The following is a 21,693-nucleotide window of genomic DNA, read 5'->3' as shown; positions in this document are numbered from 1 at the left end:
GGATGTATTTCAAGGTCTACCTTCAAACTCGGTGCCTCTTTGCTTGACATCATGGGAAAATCAAAAGAAATCAGTCAAGACCTCAGAAAAAAATTGTAGAAGTCTGGTTCATCCTTGGGAGCAATAGTACACAAGTCTAAACACCATGGGACCACGCAGCCGTCATACCGCTCAGGAAGGAGATGCGTTCTGTCTCTTAGATGAACGTACTTTGGTGCAAAAAGTGCAAATAAATCCCAGAACAATAGCAAAGGACCTTGTTAAGATGCTGGAGGAAACAGGTACAAAAGTATCTATATCCACAGTAAAACGAGTCCTATATCGACATAACCTGAAAGGCCACTCAGCAAGGAAGAAGCCACTGCTCCAAAACCGCCATAAAAAAAGCCAAACTATGGTTTGCAACTGCACATGGGTCAAAGATTGTACTTTTTGGAGAAATGTCCTCTGGTCTGATGAAACAAAAACATAACTGTTTGGCCATAATGACCATTGTTATGTTTGGAGGATAAAGGGGAAGGCTTGCAAGCTGAAGAAAACCATCTCAACCGTGAAGCACGGGGGTAGCAGCATCATGTTGTGGAGGTACTTTGCTGCAGGGGGGACTGGTGCACTTCACAAAATAGATGGCATCATGAGGGAGGAAAATTGTTGATATATTGAAGCAACATCTCAAGACACCTGTCAGGAAGTTAAAGCTTGGTCGCAAATGGGTCTTCCAAATGGACAATGACAAGCATACTTCCAAAGTTGTGTCAAAATGGCTTAAGGGCAACAAAGTCAAGGTATTGGAGTGGCCATAACAAAGCCCTGACCTCAATCACATAGAACATTTGTGGACAAGGCGTGTGTGAGCAAGGAGGCCTACAAACCAGACTCAGTTACACCAGCTCTGTCAGGAGGAATGGGCCAAAATTCACACAACTTATTGTGGGAAGCTTGTGGAAGGCTATCCGAACTGTTTGATCCAAGTTAAACAATTTAAAGGCTATGCTACCAAATACTAATTTAGTGTATGTAAACTTCTGACCCACTGGGAATGTGGTGAAATAAATTCTCAGGGAAATCAAAAAAATTCTCTACTATTATTCTGACATTTCACATTCTTAAAATAAAGTGGTGATCCTAACTGACCTAAGACAGGACAATTTTACTAGGATTAAATGTCAGGAATTGTGAAAAACTGAGTTTAAATGTATTTGGCCAAAGTGTATGTAAACTTCAGACTTCAACTGTATATGGCTCTGCTAACATCCATATTTTCCATCTGTTCAGTATAATTGTCCTGTCTGAATGGAGTTGGCTGTGGTTGGTGCTCTTAGACAACCAAAGGGCTACTAGAGTTTTAATATCACCACTTTTATTCAGAAAGTCTTGGCTTGTGTTACACTGAAGGTCAAGTGAGAGGCAACTATTTTTATTGTAGAGCTTCCACAGATCACTTCTCACAACTTCAGTATCTGGTTGTGAATAATAAAATAAATAACTTTTCATAGACAAACAATAGTTCACATTTTATCAGCCCAGCTGAACAAAACACTGATCACCTGTCAAACACAGTGAGGTGTTCATCCTCTGCCTGCTGTAGCAGGAGATTCACAACTTTAAACACACATCAATTATTAATGCCTGGTCCTCCCCATATAACCTTCCCACCAGATGAATAAATGATGCATCTATAGATGCTACTGCAGATAAAGGGACAGACTGGACATAGTATTGTGGTGTTTGTTCTGTTCCTTTGTAAATGAGAGAGAAATAGGACCCATTTTACATGGTGTTGAAGATCCCTTTGGTTTTGAATGGAGTCCAATGAAAGTCCTTGAATTCCTCTTTGGATGATGATCTCTTTCAAATCTTACCAAATAAAAGGCTTCAATTGTCTCTTTTTATCTTTTCAGGTAGTCCTAGTTGTGCATTCAGTAATCCTTTCAGCAGCACAACTCCTGTTCTGTTGCTAGGCCCCACAGGGACACAGACATATTGGTTGGCATATGTTCTGTTGGAAACAGAAGTGCAAATTAGGAACATCAATTACTCCGCTATGCTTCTTGGCTCATTAGCATTTTAAGATTGTGATTGCAGCTCAGCAACATCACTACTGTGGAAAACAACTCAGTTCACGCATGAATGATCACACTTGACACACACGCAGGCTCGCTCACAAACACACACATGCACACCTGTGCTCACACACACCTGTTCTCTCTGCTTCAGGTGGCCAAGGCTGTGTCCCACTCTCTGAATAACTGTGTCAACTGCCTGCCTGGCCAGAAGGATGTGGACATGGCCCTCAGGAGCATTGGAGAGGCCAGCAAGAAACTGCTGGGAGAAACGGTAAGTTCTACACTTCCTTAAGTAAAGGTTACTTTATTGAAAAAACATTCACGTCAAGCCACTGATTACTCCAGAGTTAATCACCCGTTTATTGATTTAAAACTGCCGCTAGGTCAAACTCTTATCAAATGTTTTTAAACCAAACTTACATTTATTGCACCACAACCTAATCACTGACTCGCTATGGCTGTCTTTGTTGTCTCTCTATATTTTTCTGTCTCTTATCTTTCTCTCTCTGTAGCTCCCTCCATCCACCAGGTCGTTCCAGGAGGCCCAGAGCGAGCTGAACCAGACCGCAGCAGATCTGAACCAATCAGCAGGAGACGTGGTCCACGCCTCCCGCGGCTCCAGCACCCAGCTCGCAGACGCATCTGGGAAGTTCAGAGAAGACTTTGATGAGTTCCTGGACGCCGGCATTGAGATGGCTGGGCACACTCAGGTGCAGTCACAGTGGTCTGTCTGTATGGTACTGAACCTGGAACATGTTCGTTAGAGTTCCTGGATGCCGGCATTGAGATGGCTGGGCACACTCAGGTGCAGTCACAGTGGTCTGTCTGTGTGGTACTGAACCTGGAACGTGTTCGTTAGAGTTCCTGGACGCCGGCATTGAGATGGCTGGGCACACTCAGGTGCAGTCACAGTGGTCTGTCTGTATGGTACTGAACCTGGAACGTGTTCGTTAGAGTTCCTGGACACCGGCATTGAGATGGCTGGGCACACTCAGGTGCAGTCACAGTGGTCTGTCTGTATGGTACTGAACCTGGAACGTGTTCGTTAGAGTTCCTGGACACCGGCATTGAGATGGCTGGGCACACTCAGGTGCAGTCACAGTGGTCTGTCTATATGGTACTGAACCTGGAACGTGTTCGATAGAGTTCCTGGACACCGGCATTGAGATGGCTGGGCACACTCAGGTGCAGTCACAGTGGTCTGTCTGGTACTGTGGTACTGAACCTGAGAACGTGCAGTCACAGTGGTCTGTCTGTGTGGTACTGGGCACACCACACCACACCATCGCAATGGAAACCATAATGAACCTTTCTTATTGACAAGTTCACATAGTGCCTCCCCGTTCCACGCAGTTTTGTTTTGTGCCTAATGAACTCAAACCAGGCACCATACTGGATTTGACTGTTTTAGTGTGATTCATTTATTTACATAAGCCTCTTCATCACCTTTTGGACATAAGAACCAACTGTTTAATTTATCAAAGCTGATATGATGGAAAATAGAGGAGGAAAAGTTGACCAATTGGCCTCAAAAGTCATAGCTTGGCCAACCATCAGTCTATCTATTTGTTGATTAACTTTCCTTATAGATACGGATATTTAATTGAATTGCCTCAGAGCGGCGGTCTGTTAAATTGAGTCTCAATAAGATGACAGTTGAAGGTCTTTTCCGGGCTGCCTTGCTAATAAGGAAGGAGGAAATCTTAGTGGCATGACACTGATTACCAAATCAGACCCAGGTGACTGCAGGAACTGCCAGCAGCAGAGTTGGAACCAGAGAGTCTATGTTTAGAACAGAGTTTGAGGGGAACAATATACATGTTAAGCATGGTGCAGCTAGAAAACAGCCCACGCACCATTCTCCTTTTCATCTGACTGATGGATAGGAGGACCAGGGATAGTCAGTTGCACAGGGCTCCCGACTGGTGCAGCGGTCTAAGGCACTGCATCTTAGAAGCGTCACTACAGACCCTGGTTCAATTCCATGCTGTATCACAACCGGCCGGGATTGGGAGTCCCATAGGGTGGCGCACAATTGGCCCTAGTTTGGCCATTGCAGGCCGTCATTGTAAATATAAATTTGTTCTTAACTGGCTTACCTAGTTAAATAAAGGTTACATTCAGCGTTGATTAGCACTATATAGCTGTGTCATCGCTCTGAGTGGATCAAGTTACCAGGCAGATTTGGGGTCATTTAGACTCTAAATGACTTGCAACATTTCATGCCCTTTCTGTATGACTTTTGTATATGATTGATTTACAACTAGTGTTTATGACTTGTAATAACTGGTGATTCTGCTGTGGATGTTGTAGAGGAAAGATGAGCAGATCCAGGTGATAGGTAACCTGAAGAACATCTCCATGGCTTCCAGCAAGCTGCTCCTGGCAGCCAAGTCTCTGTCTGTAGACCCTGGGGCAGCTAACGCCAAGAACCTTCTGGCTGCTGCTGCAAGGTACCTACCATACACTGCCCTCTATGTGGGCTCTCACAATACCACACCTGTTGATTGGTTATTTATTATGTCTTGTTGGATTTAGAACAGGAGACTTTCCACCCACAGTTCATTCCAGTTTTGCAATGTGTTACAATACGCTTATGCCAGGGCCAAAGCAATGGGAGGTTTCACTGTGCCGTAGGAAGGGACAAGGCTTTTGATGTGACACACATGCACTTCTCAAACTCACACCTCCAGTGTAGCTCCACTTCACAGCAGAAATGTCCTCCTAGGTGGTAGATGAAGTGCTGTCTCCCTTCAGGCTTGTAGAGGCTGTTAATTTCCTGTCTGGTAATTGGAAGGTTAAGAGGGAGGTGTGTGACTGAAATGTCTGACTGGTTCACTGAAGCCTGCTAGAATTCTGCTGAAAAAAAGAGATAGAGAGGGGGGGGACCCAAAGTACGATATTAGATTTGGAACCAATGAAGCCTGGGACCTTGTGTTTGTGTAATGGAGCTGAACGCTGGTCTAAGTGCCTCTCATTTTGAACTTCTCTCTGTCTCTCTCGGTCTCTCTCAGGCTCTTTCTCTCTCAGGCTCTTTCTCTCTCGGTCTCTCTCAGGCTGTCTCTCTCAGGCTGTCTCTCTCAGGCTGTCTCTCTCAGGCTATCTCTCTCTCTCTCGGGCTCTCTCTCTCTCGGGCTCTCTCACTCGGGCTCTCCCCTCTCTCACTCCTCTCCCTCCCATCCTGTGTTTCAGAGCAGTGACAGAGAGCATTAACCAGCTAATCACACTGGCCACACAGCAGGCCCCGGGACAGAAGGAGTGTGACAATGCCCTACGAGAGCTGGAGGTACCATCAACATCAATAGCTTACATCAATAACATTTAGCTTTACTGATAACAGCTGCAGTCATAGTGGTGGTAGCAGGAGTGTTAGTTGGAGCAGTAATGGTGTTAGTAAAAGCAGTGTCATCTGTAGCAGCGTCATTAAAGTGGGTTATGTTAAATGTATACATTATGGGAGAGCTCTAGGAGAATGTTTTCATGTTGCTCATTTAAGTTGTATCTATAATGGGTTCCTTTGGTTTTAGTTAAATTAGCAAGTTCCCTTGTAGATGTTAAGAGATGTTTTCTCTCTCCCCTCAGGCGGTGAAAGGAATGTTAGCCAACCCCAACGAGCCAGTCAGCAACCTCTCCTACTTCCACTGCATCGAGAGCGTCATGGAGAACTCCAAGGTAGGGAGGGCCATGACCCTGAGCGCTGCTGAAAGAGCAAGCATAACCACAACCTCCAGACAGATGGAAACGAGTAGAGATGGAGAGATGGGAGGGAGAGCAGAGAGAGAGCGGTGACCTGCCTGGCTGAGGAATGCTACAGCTCCCTCCCTTCTGCTCTTCTCCTCTGTTCCCCCTCTTCTTTCAGGTCCTGGGAGAGTCCATGGCTGGCATTTCTCACAACTGTAAAACCGGGGATGTGCCAGCGTTTGGGGGCTGTGTGGGACTGGCCTCCAAGGCCCTGTGTGGGCTCACTGAGGCTGCAGGACAGGTTAGGACATGCTACCAAGTACCTGCTCTGGACCTACCAGACATACTGTGTGTCATACTGTGTGAATATGTGAGCACCCTGTGTGTGCTCTGCTTGAGCTAGGGAGTGTTGTGCTAGTGTAGAAAGAGAGTAGTGTGGACCTCTGTTTTTCCACCACTGACCATTTCTGGGTTTTCCCTTACTACATCAATATACCACACATGAGTAAAGCTCTGTCCATCTGTGTGTCGACCAGATGCTGTGTTCAGTAAAAAGCTGCTATTTAAGCTGCTAACATTGTAGCCTACCTGTTTTCTGCTACTATGACAGCCACGTCTGGTTCTACAGTATGTTGAAGTCTCTCCTCCTGTCCTCTCTTCTCAGGCCTCCTACCTGGTGGGCGTGTCTGACCCCAACAGTCAGGCAGGGCATCAGGGGTTGGTCGACGCCATCCAGTTTGCACGAGCCAATCAGGCGATCCAGATGGCCTGTCAGAACCTGGTGGATCCGGACAGCAGCCCCTCACAGGTCAGTTGGGACATAATAACACAGGTTTGTTTGGTTTTATTTGTTTACTAACTAGTCGCCTTGGGTTGATTTGAAGAGCCCTCACAGTTTAACAGGACTTTGGGTCTTTGAAAAAACACTATCTAAAGCCTACTATCATTGCACCTTACAGGAACTTCAATTGATTGGATTTATAAATCACTCAAAGTGCTTTATAACACAAGGGGGAAACTCCACCTCATTATGAATATAACCTATACAGTTGCTAATAACTAATACATATGTTGTTTGAACAATAACTAGTAGATGCACTTTTCTAAGTTTAATTTAGGAAGTGAAGAGACTCGTAATCTAACAGATACAGTTTAGCCAAATACATTTAAACTCAGTTTTTCACAATTCCTGACATTTAATCCTCATAAAACTTCCCTGTCTTAGGTCAGTTAGGATCACCACTTTATTTTAAGAATGTGAAATGTCAGAATAATAGTAGAGAATTTATTTATTTCATCTTTTATTTCTTTCATCACATTCCCAATGGGTCAGAAGTTTACATACACTCAATTAGTATTTTGTAGCATTGCCTTTCAATTGTTTGACTTGGGTCAAACAGTTCAGATAGCCTTCCACAAGCTTCCCACAATAAGTTGTGTGAATTTTGGCCCATTCCTCCTGACAGAGCTGGTGTAACTGAGTCTGGTTTGTAGGCCTCCTTGTTCACACACGCTTTTTTAGTTCTGTCCACAAATGTTCTATGTGATTGAGGCAGGGCTTTGTGATGGCCACTCCAATACCTTGACTTTGTTGTCCTTAAGCCATTTTGCCACAACTTTGGGGTCATCGTCCATTTAGAAGACCCATTTGCAACCAAGCTTTAACTTCCTGACAGATGTCTTGAGATGTTGCTTCAATATATCCACAATTTTCCTCCCTCGTGATGCCATCTATTTTGTGAAGTACACCAGTCCCTCCTGCAGCAAAGCACCCCCACAACATGATTCTGCCACCCTCATGCTTCACGGTTGGGATGGTGTTCTTCAGCTTGCAAGCCACCCCCATTTTTCCTCCAAACATAGTGATAGTCATTATGGCCAAACAGTTCTATTTTTGTTTCATCAGACCAGAGGACATTTCTGTTTATGAGCCATCAGGTGTTCCCTCTGTCATGTTTATCTCTTGTCATCTACTTTAGAAAAATCCCGAGCTGCTGATTTGTTTGTTGTTATCCTTCATCTGACGTGTTCTGGTTCATCTGTCTAGACATCCGGGTCGCCTCCCACCACGTACCAATGTTCCCATTTAGGGTTTGGCTTTCTGAGACTGTTATGGTGGGTGTTTTCAGGTGCTGTCGTCTGCCACCATCGTAGCAAAGCACACATCAGCTCTTTGCAACGCCTGTCGCCTGGCCTCCTCCAAGACAGCCAACCCCACAGCCAAGAGACACTTTGTCCAGTCTGCCAAGGAGGTGGCCAACAGCACAGCCAACCTGGTCAAAACTATAAAGGTAAGACTGCCGACTCCAATTAGTTTTTTTTACTGATAGACTGGCCCATTACGTGTATATTGACCTGTGTTTCTCCATTTCTTTCCCTCCCCTCCAGGCTCTGGATGGTGATTTCTCTCAGGAGAATAGGAACACGTGTCTGGTGGCCACAGTTCCTCTCATAGAGGCTGTTGAGAACCTCACAGCGTTTGCGTCTAATCCAGAGTTCGCCAGCATCCCTGCTCAGATCAGCAATGAAGTACGACTACACACTTCTGGCCATTTCTAAACATGGTGCTCCGTTCAACTTGTGTGCAAGTTTAAACTTTAGAACTCTGAGACCAACTGCAATGACATTGTGGGTGTAGAAAACGTTTACGTTAAACAGTTGATTTTTCATGGTTGTCATGGAGATGCTCATCTTTTGTTTGTTTATGTGCAGGGCTCTGCCGCTCAGGAGCCCATCCTCCAATCAGCTCGCTCCATGCTGGACAGCTCCACCCACCTGCTGAAGACTGCACGTTCACTGGTTATTAACCCCAAAGACCCACCCACCTGGTCGGTCCTGGCTGGACACTCTCGGACTGTGTCCGACTCCATCAAAGGTCTCATCACGGCCATCAGGTTAGCACAGTGACAGCACTGCACCTCTTACTGGCCTGGACATGGACAACTGTTATAACTCATTAAGTTGTGATAAGCAATAACCTTCAGAGATTGGACAAGACCATAATGTTCATCCTTGATCTCTGATTGGCTGATTTGGCTCAAGGCTGTTGATCGGCTTACTCATGGTTTGTTAGAATTCACCATCTCTCCAGATCTCTCTGATCCTGTTGGATGCCTGCTAGCTGACATAGATAAACATGCTCTTTATATTTATTTCATCCTCTTTCCCCCTCTTTCTCTCTCTCCGCCTCTCAGGGACAAGGCTCCGGGCCAGAGGGAGTGTGACTACTCCATAGATAACATCAACAGATGTATCCGGAACATTGAGCAGGCCTCGCTAGCCGCAGTCAGCCAGAACCTGGCCAGCAGGGATGACATCTCACTGGAGGTAATGATCATTAATGAGACACTACACGCTCTGCTGACCCACAGGCAACCCCCCCCCTCTCTCATTCTCTCTCTATCCATCCTTCTCTCCCTTTACCCATCTCTCTCAATCTCTCTGTCCGTTAGTGGGCTACAGATCTTTGATCAGGTCTACTGCTAATTGAGACCAACTGCCATTTGAATGAAGTTAAAAGCAGTTTGGACAGGGAGCGTTAGAATTGCCACAGAACCACAACATGCCTTGCATAATGACCAATGTTGAAATTATTTTACTCTGATCAATCCCATCAGGCCTTGCAAGAGCAGCTGACGTCCACAGTACAAGAGATTGGATACCTAATCGACCCAATATCTACAGCCGCCAGAGGGGAAGCTGCCCAACTAGGACACAAGGTAACTAGTTGCAGTATCATCACTGTTACCAATACTAGGTCTATATCACCTGTCAGGGGCAGTCAATAGCTGCGTTCCAGGTTTTTATTTGTATTTATGATGATCTGGAACGCAACAATAATCAGTCTGACACATTTAACCTCTGACCCTTGACCCCTTTCCATCCCAGGTCACCCAGCTGGCGGGCTACTTTGAGCCTCTGATCAGGGCGTCGGTGGGCGTGGCGTCCAAGCTGCAGGACCACCAGCAGCAGATGACCTTCCTGGACCAGACTAAGACCCTGGCAGAGTCCGCCCTGCAGATGATCTACGCAGCCAAGGAGGGAGGAGGAAACCCCAAGGTATGGAACAATATGGGCGATAGGGCCAAAATATCATGTCACAATATTTTTCTCATTTATGTCAAGTTCTAAACCTGTTTTATGAGTAGTGCATGCCCCTGGGATGGCAAAAATGAATTATATTTGTTTTTAATGGTCTTTTTCCATAATATTTGTTTTATACTCAACTAGGACAAAACCGACCGTGAAGTAATCCAACTTTCATTCCTACTTTCCATGTATTTATCTCTGTATCAGCACATCATCATCATAGACCCTATTGTAAAAATCCATACGGGTATGTGGATCCATACCTTGAAATAGGATGTATGGCCCAACCCTACCCCAGGGTGAACCCTCACACTTTAACAGGACTTTGGGTCTTTGAAAAAACACTATCTAAAGCCTACTATCATTGCACTTTACAGGAACTTTAATTGATTGGATTTATAAATCACTCAAAGTGCTTTATAACACAAAGGGGGAAACTCCACCTCATCTTTATGGATTATGAATATAACCTATACAGTTGCTAATAACTAATACGTATGTTGTTTAAACAATAACTAATAGATGCACTTTTCTAAGTTTAACTTAGGAAGTGAAGAGACTCGTAGTCTTAACAGATACAGTTGAAGTCAGAAGTTTACATACACCGTAGCCAAATAAATTTAAACTCAGTTTTTCACAATTCCTGACATTTAATCCTCATAAAACTTCCCTGTTTTAGGTCAGTTAGGATCAGCACTTTATTTTAAGGATGTGAAATGTCAGAATAATAGTAGAGAATTTATTTAAGCTTTTATTTATTTCATCACATTCCCAGTGGGTCAGAAGTTTACATACTAATTGAGTGTATTTGGTAGCATTGCCTTTAAATTGTTTAACTTGGGTCAAAAAAGTTTGGATAGCCTTCCACAAGCTTCCCACAATAAGTTGTGTGAATTTTGGCCCATTCCTCCTGACAGAGCTGGTGTAACTGAGTCTGGTTTATAGGCTTCCTTGCTCACACATGCTTTTTTAGTTCTGTCCACAAATGTTCTATGTGATTGAGGCAGGGCTTTATGATGGCCACTCCAATACCTTGACTTTGTTGTCCTTAAGCCATTTTGCCACAACTTTGGAAGTATCTTTGGGGTCATTGTCCATTTGGAAGACCCATTTGTGACCAAGCTTTAACTTCCTGACTGACGTCTTGAGATGTTGCTTCAATATATCCACCTAATTTTCCTCACTCATGATGCCATCTATTTTGTGAAGTACACCAGTCCCTCCTGCAGCAAAGCACCCCCACAACATGATTCTGGCACCCTCGTGCTTCACGGTTGGGATGGTGTTCTTCAGCTTGCAAGCCTTCCCCTTTTTCCTCCAAACATAATGATGGTCATTATCGCCAAACAGTTCTATTTTTGTTTCATCAGATCAGAGGACATTTCTCCAAAAAGTACGATCTTTGTCCCCATGTGCAGTTGCAAACCGTAGTCTAACTTTTTTATGGCAGTTTTGGAGCAGTGGCTTCTTCCTTGCTGAGCGGCCTTTCAGGTTATGTCGATATAGGACTCATTTTACTGTGGATATAGATACTTTTGTACCCGTTTTCTCCAGCATCTTCACAAGGTCCTTTGCTGTTGTTCTGCTATTGATTTGCACTTTTCACACCAAAGTACGTTCATCTCTAGGAGACAGAACGCATCTCCTTCCAGCGTGGTCCCATGGTGTTTATACTTGCGTACTATTGTTTGTACAGATGAACGTGGTACCTTCAGGCGTTTGGAAATTGCTCCCAAGGATGAACCAGACTTGTGGAGGTCTACAATTTTTTCCTGAGGTCTTGGTTGATTTCTTTAGATTTTCCCATGATGTCAAACACAGAGGCACTAAGTTTGAAGGTAGGCCTTGAAATACATCCACAGGTACACCTCCAATTGACTCAAATAATGTCAATTAGCCTATCAGAAGCTTCTAAAGCAATGACGTAATTTTCTGGATTATTCCATGCTGTTTAAAGGCACAATCAACTTAGTGTATGTAAACTTCTGACCCACTGGAATTGTGATACAGTGAATTATAAGTTAAATAATCTGTCTGTAAACAATTGTTGGAAAAATTACTTGTCCTAACCGACTTGTCAAAACTACAGTTTGTTAACAAGAAATTTGTGGAGTGGTTGAAAAGTGAGTTTTAATTACTCCAACATAAGTGTACGTAAACTTCAGACTTCAACTGTATGTATCTCTGTCTGTATGAAGGCGTCCCATACCCATGATGCCATAGCGGAGGCTGCTCAGCTGATGAGGGAGGCGGTGGATGACATCATGGTGACCCTGAACGAGGCCGCCAGCGAAGGGGGTATGGTGGGCGCCATGGTGGACTCCATTGCTGAGGCCATGGGCAGGGTGAGTGGGTGTGACGGGTTGGGCAGGATGAGTGGGGTGTGGGGAGCATGGTGGATTCCAATGAGGACATGGGCAGGCTGAGTGGGGGTGATGGGGGGCAGGATTAGTGGGGTATGGTGGGCGCCATGGTGGACTCCATTGCTGAGGCCATGGGCAGGGTGAGTGGGTGTGACGGGGGCAGGATGAGTGGGATGTGGAGGGCACGGTGGATTCCATTGAGGCCATGGGCTTAAGGGTTGTATGTTTGGTTGAATAAGGTTTGGTTTTTAGTTAGAATAAGGTTTTGTATGTTTGGTTGATTTTTGTTTTTTGGGGGGGTTAGAATGTCATTTATTTCTTCACGTTTGAATGAGGGTTTATTTCTGGTCGGGTTTTCTATGTTTGTTTCCTCTCAGCTGGACGAGGGGACCTCTCCTGAACCAGAAGGATCGTTTGTAGACTACCAGACTACCATGGTGAAATACTCCAAGGCCATTGCGGTCACCGCCCAGGAAATGGTAAATTACATTCAGATGGAAATAACTATTTATTTTTGTTTCACAATTTATCTCGAGAGCGATCAATCAATATAATTGTATTTATAAAGCCCTCTTTACGACAACATTTGTCACAGAGTGCTTTGCGGTATCATAGCCAACATTCGTTGAAAGAATTATCCAAACGTCTTGTTTCAGGACTCCACCCCTTTTTCTTCCTGTGGACCACAAGTCATCCACAAACGTCCTCCAGCAGGCTCTGTGTTGTATAGTTTTCTCTATTCCTTTCAAGGATTCAGGAAGTCTGGTGTTAATGTTGACTGGTCTTTCTGTCCTCCAGATGACCAAGTCTGTGACGTGTCCAGAGGAGCTGGGGGGTCTGGCCTCTCGGGTGACCACAAACTACAGCCAGCTGGCCCTGCAGGGACGTCTGGCCGCACACACTGTAGAACCCCAGGAGGTATCCAACCACTATAGTCAATCCCATCCATCTATCCACCCATCTCTATTGTCCCAATTTGACTACTATGTCACTCTAATCTGCTTTCTACTCAACAAACCTGGTACCAGATAACCTGGATTCAAATGTACAACCAGAGAGATTAATTAAATCTCTATTTTGTCACCTTATTAGGTTAGTATTAAGTTATGTCTTGGGTTGATTGGTGTCTTCTATGCTGGTACTGTCTCCCTCCAGATTGGTTTCCAAATCAAGGCTGGTGTCCAGGAGCTGGGTCACGGCTGTATCTTCCTGGTGCAGAAGGCTGGAGCGCTGCAGATCACCCCCTCAGACAGTTACACCAAGAGAGAGCTCATAGAGTGTGCCCGCACTGTCACAGAGAAGGTACTGTACTGTAGGAGTCTTCCATCCCAATAAGGGGTCACATACCTGGTTTACCATACAACTTCCTTTTCAACTCCCTTCAATTCAACAAGTCAATTGGAATGTGAGTTATGAAAAGAAAAGTCGTCTATGAAAAGAAATAAGATTTTCGTTTGTTGAATTGAATGTTGATTCATCTCTTGAATTGAAATAGAAATGTAACCTGAAAACTAGGACATAATATCTTGGCCTGCCTAGAGGGTCCCCACTGCAACTTTAAAGGAACGTCTAGTAGTACTTTAGGAACTTGTGTGACACCATTCCAGTTGACTTTAAGGCCTCCGGTAGAGCCAGGGTCTCCAGTCAATCCTGTTTAATGATACATGATAAGTATTCCACTGGCACTAAATGAATACAGTGAAACATGGAAAACAAAGAGCAGTGTGAAGGTACATACGCCAATAATCTGCTTTGATGTATTCTGTGTTTCTGCTGTTATCACAGATCATCCTCCTAGGAAGGAATGCTTTATGCTTTTCCAAGGACATTGCTGAAGTCTTTGTGTGAATGTGAAAGAATTTATTTTGCTCTGCTTTAAATTTCCATGTAGGGAAATGGACAGATATTATTGTCTCTGTCGCTCTCTCTCTCTCTTTCTCTCTCGGTCTGTCTGTTGGTCTCTCTCTCTCTTTCACTCTCTCTTGTCTGTCTCTCTCTCACTCTCTCTCGTCTGTCGCTCTCTCTCTGTCACTCCCTCTCTGTCTGCCGCTCTCTCTCTGTCTGTCGCTCTCTCTCTCTGTCTGTCGCTCTCTCTCTCTGTCTGTCGCTCTCTCTCTCTGTCTGTCGCTCTCTCTCTCTGTCTGTCGCTCTCTCTCTGTCTGTCGCTCTCTCTTTCTGTCGCTCTCCCTCTCTGTCTGTCGCTCTCTCTCTCTGTCTGTCGCTCTCTCTCTCTGTCTGTCGCTCTCTCTCTCTGTCTGTCGCTCTGTCTGTCGCTCTCTCTGTCTGTCGCTCTCTCTGTCTGTCGCTCTCGCTCTCTCTCTCCGTCTGCCGCTCACCCTCTGTCGGTCGCTCGCTCGCTCTCTTTCGAGAAACCACCACCTTCTACAACACGAGTCCTGTAGCAATCACACACCAACAAGAGAAACACACCAACAGCCACACCAACTCAGTGTGTGTTGTCTCTGTGTGTGTCTCTCTGGATTAATCAAACTGAGCAGTTTGACTGTCTGTCTCCCCAGGTGTCGATGGTGCTGTCGGCCCTACAGGCTGGTAATAAGGGCACTCAGGCCTGCATCACAGCTGCCAGTGCTGTCTCTGGCATCATCGCTGAACTGGACACCACCATCATGTTCGCCTCCGCTGGCACACTCAACGCAGAGAATGACGAGTCCTTCGCTGACCACAGGTGTGTGTACAAACAAAAATGTGAATAACTGGGGACATTTTGTTAGTCCCCATGAGGTCAAATGCTATTTCTAGGGGGTTTAGAGTTGAGGTTAGAATTAGTGTTAGGGTTAGAATTACATTAAGGATTAGGAGCTAGGTTTAGGATTAGGAGCTAGGGTTAGGTTTAGCGTTAGGAGCTAAGGTTAGGTTAGGAGCTAGAGTTAGGTTTAGGATTAGGAGCTAGGGTTAGGTTTAGGGTTAGGAGCTAGGGTTAGGTTTAGGGTTAGGAGCTAGGGTTAGGTTTAGGATTAGGAGCTAGGGTTAGGTTTAGGGTTAGGAGCTAGGGTTAGGAGCTAGGGTTAGGTTTAGGGTTAGGAGCTAGGGTTAGTGCTCGGGTTAGTTTTAAGGTTATGGTTAGGTTTTTGGATTCGGGTAAAACGAACCATCAAACAGGCAACGCGTCAATACAGAACTAAAATGGATTGCCAGGACTTGTGTGGACCAACTGGCAAGTGTCTTCATTGACATTTTCAAACTCTCCCTGACCGAGTCTGTAATACCTACATGTTTCAAACAGACCACCATAGTCCCTGTGCCCAAGATAGTGAAGGTAACATGCCTAAATTATTACCGCCCCGTGGCACTCACGTTGGGAGGCATGAAGTGATCGTGGACTTCAGGAAACAGCAGAGGGAGCACCCCCCTATCCACATCGATGGGACAGTAGTGGAGAGGGTCGGAAGTTTTAAGCTCCTCGGCGTACACATCACAGACAAACTGAATTGGTCCACTCACACAGACAGCATCGTAAAGAAGGCGCAGCAGCGCATCTTTAACCTCATGAGGCTGAAGAAATTAGGCTTGTCACCACAAGCACTCACAAACCTTTACAGATGCACAATCGAGAGCATCCTGTCGGGCTGTATCACCGCCTGGTACGGCAATTGCTCCGCCCACAACCGTAAGGCTCTCCAGAGGGTAGTGAGGTCTGCACAACGCATCACCAGGGCAAACTACCTGCCCTCCAGGACACCTACACCACCCGATGTCACAGGAAGGCCACAAAGATCATCAAGGACAACAACCACCCGAGCCACTGCCTGTTCACCCCGCTATCATCCAGAAGGCGAGGTCAGCACAGGTGCATCAAAGCTGGGACCGAGAGACTGAAAAACAGCTTCTATCTCAAGGCCATCAGACTATCACTAACATTGAGTGGCTGCGACTCAACTCCAGTCACTTTAATTGATGTAAAAAATGTCACTAGCATGTTTACATACCCTACATTACTAATCTGATATGTACAGTTTAGAGAACAAGTCTTTGATACACTGCCGATTTTGCAGGTTTTCCTACTTACAAAGCATGTAGAGGTCGGTCATTTTTATCATAGGTACACTTCAACTGTAAGAGACAGAATCTAAAACAAATATCCAGAAAATCACATTGTATGATATTTAAGTCATTAATTAACATTTTATTGCATGACATAAGTATTTGATCACCTACCAAACAGTAAGAATTCCGGATCTCACAGACCTGTTAGTTTTTCTTTAAGAATCCCTCATGTTCTCCACTCATTACCTGCATTAACTGCACCTGTTTGAACTCATTACCTGTATAAATGACACCTGTCCACACACTCAATCAAACAGACTCTAACCTCTCCAAAATGGCCAAGACCAGAAAGCTGTGTAAGGACATCAGGGATAAAATTGTAGACCTGCACAAGCCTGGGATGGGCTACAGGACAATAGGCAAGCAGCTTGGTGAGAAGGCAACAACTGTTGGCGCAATTATTAGAAAATGGAAGAATTCCAAGATGACGGTCAATCACCCTCGGTCTGGGGCTCCATGCAAGATCGCACCTCGTGGGGCATCAATGATCATGAGGAAGGTGAGGGATCAGCCCAGAACTACACGGCAGGACCTGGTCAATGACCTGAAGAGAGCTAGGACCACAGTCTCAAAGAAAACCATTAGTAACACACTACGCCGTCATGGATTAAAATCCTGCAGCGCACGCAAGGTCCCCCTGCTCAAGCCAGCACATGTCCAGGCCCGTCTGAAGTTTGCCAATGACCATCTGGATGATCCAGAGGAGGAATGGGAGAAGGTCATGTGGTCTGATGAGACAAAAATAGAGCTTTTTGGTCTGAACTCCACTCGCTGTGTTTGGAGGAAGAAGAAGGATGAGTACAACCCCAAGATCACCATCCCAACCGTGAAGCATGGAGGTGGAAACATCATTCTTTGGGGATGCTTTTCTGCAAAGGGTCAGGATGGCTGCACCGTATTGAGGGGAGGATGGATGGGGCCATGTATCGCGAGATCTTGGCCAACAACCTCCTTCCCTCAGTAAGAGCATTGGCTGGGTCTTCCAGCATGACAATGACCTGAAACACACAGCCAGGGCAACTAAGGAGTGTCTCCATAAGAAGCATCTCAAGGTCCTGGAGTGGCCTAGCCAGTCTCCAGACCTGAACCCAATAGAACATCTTTGGAGGGAACTGAAAGTCCGTATTGCCCAGCGACAGCCCCAAAACCTGAAGGATCTGGAGAAGGTCTGTATGGAGGAGTGGGCCAAAATCCCTTCTGCAGTGTGTGCAAACCTGGTCAAGAACTACAGGAAACGTATGATCTCTGTAATTGCAAACATAGGTTTCTGTACCAAATATCAAGTTCTGCTTTTCTGATGTATCAAATACTTATGTCATGCAATAAAATGCAAATTAATTACTTAAAAATTATACAATGTGATTTTCTGTGATTTTTGTTTTAGATTCCATCTCTCACAGTTGAAGTGTACCTATGATAAAAATTACAGACCTTTACATGCTTTGTAAATAGGAAAACCTGCAAAATCAGCAGTGTATCAAATACTTGTTCTCCCCACTATATATACTGTACTCGATACCATCTACTGCATCTTGCCTATGCCGTTCTGTACCATCACTCATTCATATATCTTTATGTACATATTCTTCATTCCTTTACACTTGTCTGTATAAGGTAGTAGTTGTGGAATTGTTAGGTTAGATTACTCATTGATTATTACTGCATTGTCGGAACTAGAAGCACAAAAATTGCGCTACACTCGCATTAACATCTGCTAACCATGTGTATGTGACAAATAAAATTTGATTTGATTTGAATGGTCATAGTTTACATCGACACCATCATGCCAGAAACCCTAGACCCACTCCAATTCGCGTACCGCCCCAACAGATCCACAGATGACTCAATCTCAATCACACTCCACACTGCCCTTTTCCACCTGGACAAAAGGAATACATACCTATGTGAGAATGCTGTTCATTGACTACAGCTCAGCATTCAACACCATAGTGCCCACAAAGCTTATCACTAAGCTAAGGACCCTGGGACTTAACACCTCCCTCTGCAACTGGATCCTGGACTTTCTGATGATGACCCTCAGGTGTGCGGCGTCCTGTACTCCCTGTTCACCCACGACTGCATGGCCAAGCATGACTCCAACACCATCATTACACTTGCTGATGACACAACAGTGGTAGGCCTGATCACCCACAACAATGAGACAGCCTATAGGGAGGAGGTCAGAGACCTGACAGTGTGGTGCCAGGACAACAACCTCTCAATGTGAGCAAGACAAAGGAGCTGACCGTGGACTATAGGAAAAGGAGGGCCGAACAGGCTCCATTAACATCAACAGGGCTGTAGTGGAGCAGGTTGAGCGTTAAGTTCCTTGGTGTTCACATCACCAACAAACTATCATAGTCCAAACACACCAAGACAGTTGTGAAGAGGGCAAGACAACACCTTTTCCCCCTTAGGAGACTGTAAAGATTTGGCATTGGTCCCCAGATCCTCAGATTTCTACAGCTGCATCCTGACCAGTTGCATCACTGTATGGCAACTGCTCGGGATCTGACCGGAAGGCCCTACAGAGGGTAGTTCGTATGGCCCAGTACATCTATGTGGATACGCTTCCTGACATCAGGACCTATATACTAGGCGGTGTCGGAGGAAGGCCCAAACAATTGTCAGACTCCAGGCAACCAAGTAATGAACTGTTCTCTCTGCTACCGCACGGCAAGTGGTACCGGTTATCCAAGTCCAGGACCAAAAAGCTCCTTAACAACTTCTACCCACAAGCCATAAGACAGCTGAACAACTAAACTAATCAAATGGCCACCCAGACTATTTACATTGAGTACGGTTTAGGATTAGGGGTTAGGGAAAATAAGAGTTTGAATGGGACTGAATTGTGTCCCCCCACAAGGTTGTGTGTGTGTGTAACAGAGACAGCTGGAATCAGGTCTTAGGCCAGGGGTGTCAAACTCATTCCACGGAGTCTGAGTGACTGCTGGTTTTTGGTTTTTCCTTTCAATAAAGACCTAGACAACCAGGTGAGGGGAGTTCCTTACGCATCAGTGACCTTAATTAATCAAAAGTACAAGGGTGGAGGGAAAACCTGCATTCACTTGGCCCTTCGTGGAATGAGTTTGAGATGTGCCTTAGGCCAACATCCACCCCTACACTCAGTGACAGGAAGACATATAGCCTAGTGATCAGGCAGGAGGACGTGTCTGGACTGGAGTCACACTACAAATCATTCAGACTGGGAGGAGAGGAAGTCGCTCAGTACTTCAGACCAAACACTTCTATTAAACACTTCAGACCTCTGCTGACCTCTACCTGACCCCTGCCTCTGCAGATGCTCTGACAAAGATCAACCTTTGATATGGAAATATCTGAAGGTTGAATGATGTCATCTTTTTACCTCTAGAACCGCTTGGCATCTATGGACCGCCCTTCAAGCTAATGAGCAGTCATTTTGACTGCAACATTCCAACAGTGTAATTAATATGGGAATTAGCTCAGTTGGTAGAGCATGGCGCTTGTAACGCCAGGGTAGTGGGTTCAATCCCCGGGACCACCCATACGTAGAATGTATGCACACATGACTGTAAGTCGCTTTGGATAAAAGCGTCTGCTAAATGGCATATATATATATATATATATATATATAATATATTTCATGTTATAGCAAAAATGATCATTTGGTTGTGTTTATGAAGGCCTTAGTTAACATGATAATCCGATTTTGTATTTTATTTCAAATTACACAGCATTTTCCTTTACTGTGATGCTCAAACACAAAAATTATAGTTTTGAATATTTTTTATTTGTGAATTGCTTTGTTACAACTATGAAACAAGGCATATGCTTAGGAGCACGACAACAGCTTATTTTTAGAAAGACAAAAGAAATAACCCAACCATCAAGAAGTAGGGTCAAAAGACACAAGGTCAAATGATGACAACATCAGTAGCCTGAACATCATTAGAAGTAGGGTCAAAAGACACACGGTCAAATGATGACAACATCAGTAGCCTGAACATCATTAGAAGTAGGGTCAAAAGACACAAGGTCAAATGATGACAACATCAGTAGCCTGAACATCATTAGAAGTAGGGTCAAAAGACACACGGTCAAATGATGACAACATCAGTAGCCTGAACATCATTAGAAGTAGGGTCAAAAGACACACGGTCAAATGATGACAACATCAGTAGCCTGAACATCATTAGAAGTAGGGTCAAAAGACACAAGGTCAAATGATGACAACATCAGTAGCCTGAACATCATTAGAAGTAGGGTCAAAAGACACAAGGTCAAATGATGACAACATCAGTAGCCTGAACATCATTAGAAGTAGGGTCAAAAGACACATGGTCAAATGATGACAACATCAGTAGCCTGAACATCATTAGAAGTAGGGTCAAAAGACACAAGGTCAAATGATGACAACATCAGTAGCCTGAACATCATTAGAGGTGGGGTCAAAAGACACACGGTCAAATGATGACAACATCAGTAGCCTGAACATCATTAGAAGTGGGGTCAAAAGACGCACGATCAAATGATGACAACATCAGTAGCCTGAACATCATTAGAAGTAGGGTCAAAAGACACATGGTCAAATGATGACAACATCAGTAGCCTGAACATCATTAGAAGTAGGGTCAAAGACACAAGGTCAAATGATGACAACATCAGTAGCCTGAACATCATTAGACAAAGACACACGGTCAAATGATGACAACATCAGTAGCCTGAACATCATTAGAAGTGGGGTCAAAAGACGCACGATCAAATGATGACAACATCAGTAGCCTGAACATCATTAGAAGTAGGGTCAAAAGACACACGGTCAAATGATGACAACATCAGTAGCCTGAACATCATTAGAAGTAGGGTCAAAAGACACATGGTCAAATGATGACAACATCAGTAGCCTGAACATCATTAGAAGTAGGGTCAAAAGACACACGGTCAAATGATGACAACATCAGTAGCCTGAACATCATTAGAAGTAGGGTCAAAAGACACATGGTCAAATGATGACAACATCAGTAGCCTGAACATCATTAGAAGTAGGATTTGTTTTGCTGATATAGGGAACAAACCATTTTGAGATGTATTGATCCATTCTAATCATCACCAATGGCCCTCCCTGTTCTTCATTTACAATTGGTGATTACATTAGTAAGCTTATTTCGCTTCCCCTTCTCATCAACTCACCCCTTTTCCACATCATACTTCACTTCATTTATTTCATCTGTTGTGTGTGTGAAATTAGTTTAGGTGTAGTTTAGGTTCAGTTTCAACTTGGGACTCCACTTTCAACTGTTGGAAGGAGGAGCAGAGCAGGCCCTACTGTTGGGAGGAGGAGCAGAACAGGTCCTACTGTTGGGAGGAGGAGCAGAGCAGGCCCTACTGTTGGGAGTAGGAGCAGAGCAGGCCCTACTGTTGGGAGGAGGAGCAGAGCAGGTCCTACT

General features: G+C 44.7%; 1 protein-coding gene across 5 annotated transcripts in view; it reads left to right on the top strand.

The window, feature by feature from the left end:
• LOC118372873 (talin-2) overlaps positions 1 to 21,693 on the top strand; it is a 135,921-nt gene that overhangs the window by 99,680 nt on the left and 14,548 nt on the right. For all 5 annotated transcript variants that reach the window (XR_008126806.1, XM_052513425.1, XM_052513426.1 and 2 more), the window contains 18 exons: positions 2,218 to 2,337; positions 2,579 to 2,776; positions 4,380 to 4,519; positions 5,259 to 5,352; positions 5,649 to 5,738; positions 5,926 to 6,048; positions 6,412 to 6,555; positions 7,877 to 8,038; positions 8,136 to 8,276; positions 8,460 to 8,641; positions 8,942 to 9,074; positions 9,365 to 9,466; positions 9,636 to 9,806; positions 12,035 to 12,181; positions 12,577 to 12,678; positions 12,998 to 13,117; positions 13,355 to 13,501; positions 14,719 to 14,885. Coding sequence is in view for 4 of the 5 variants with exons in the window: in XM_052513425.1 (XP_052369385.1) it covers positions 2,218 to 2,337; positions 2,579 to 2,776; positions 4,380 to 4,519; positions 5,259 to 5,352; positions 5,649 to 5,738; positions 5,926 to 6,048; positions 6,412 to 6,555; positions 7,877 to 8,038; positions 8,136 to 8,276; positions 8,460 to 8,641; positions 8,942 to 9,074; positions 9,365 to 9,466; positions 9,636 to 9,806; positions 12,035 to 12,181; positions 12,577 to 12,678; positions 12,998 to 13,117; positions 13,355 to 13,501; positions 14,719 to 14,885 (2,483 nt within the window). In the remaining variant the exon portion in view is untranslated. The remainder of the gene's footprint in view (positions 1 to 2,217; positions 2,338 to 2,578; positions 2,777 to 4,379; positions 4,520 to 5,258; positions 5,353 to 5,648; positions 5,739 to 5,925; positions 6,049 to 6,411; positions 6,556 to 7,876; positions 8,039 to 8,135; positions 8,277 to 8,459; positions 8,642 to 8,941; positions 9,075 to 9,364; positions 9,467 to 9,635; positions 9,807 to 12,034; positions 12,182 to 12,576; positions 12,679 to 12,997; positions 13,118 to 13,354; positions 13,502 to 14,718; positions 14,886 to 21,693) is intronic.

This window comes from Oncorhynchus keta, unplaced genomic scaffold, assembly GCF_023373465.1.
Source record: "Oncorhynchus keta strain PuntledgeMale-10-30-2019 unplaced genomic scaffold, Oket_V2 Un_scaffold_1109_pilon_pilon, whole genome shotgun sequence".
Taxonomy (NCBI): domain Eukaryota; kingdom Metazoa; phylum Chordata; class Actinopteri; order Salmoniformes; family Salmonidae; genus Oncorhynchus; species Oncorhynchus keta.
This window is presented reverse-complemented; position numbering and strand designations above follow the sequence as displayed.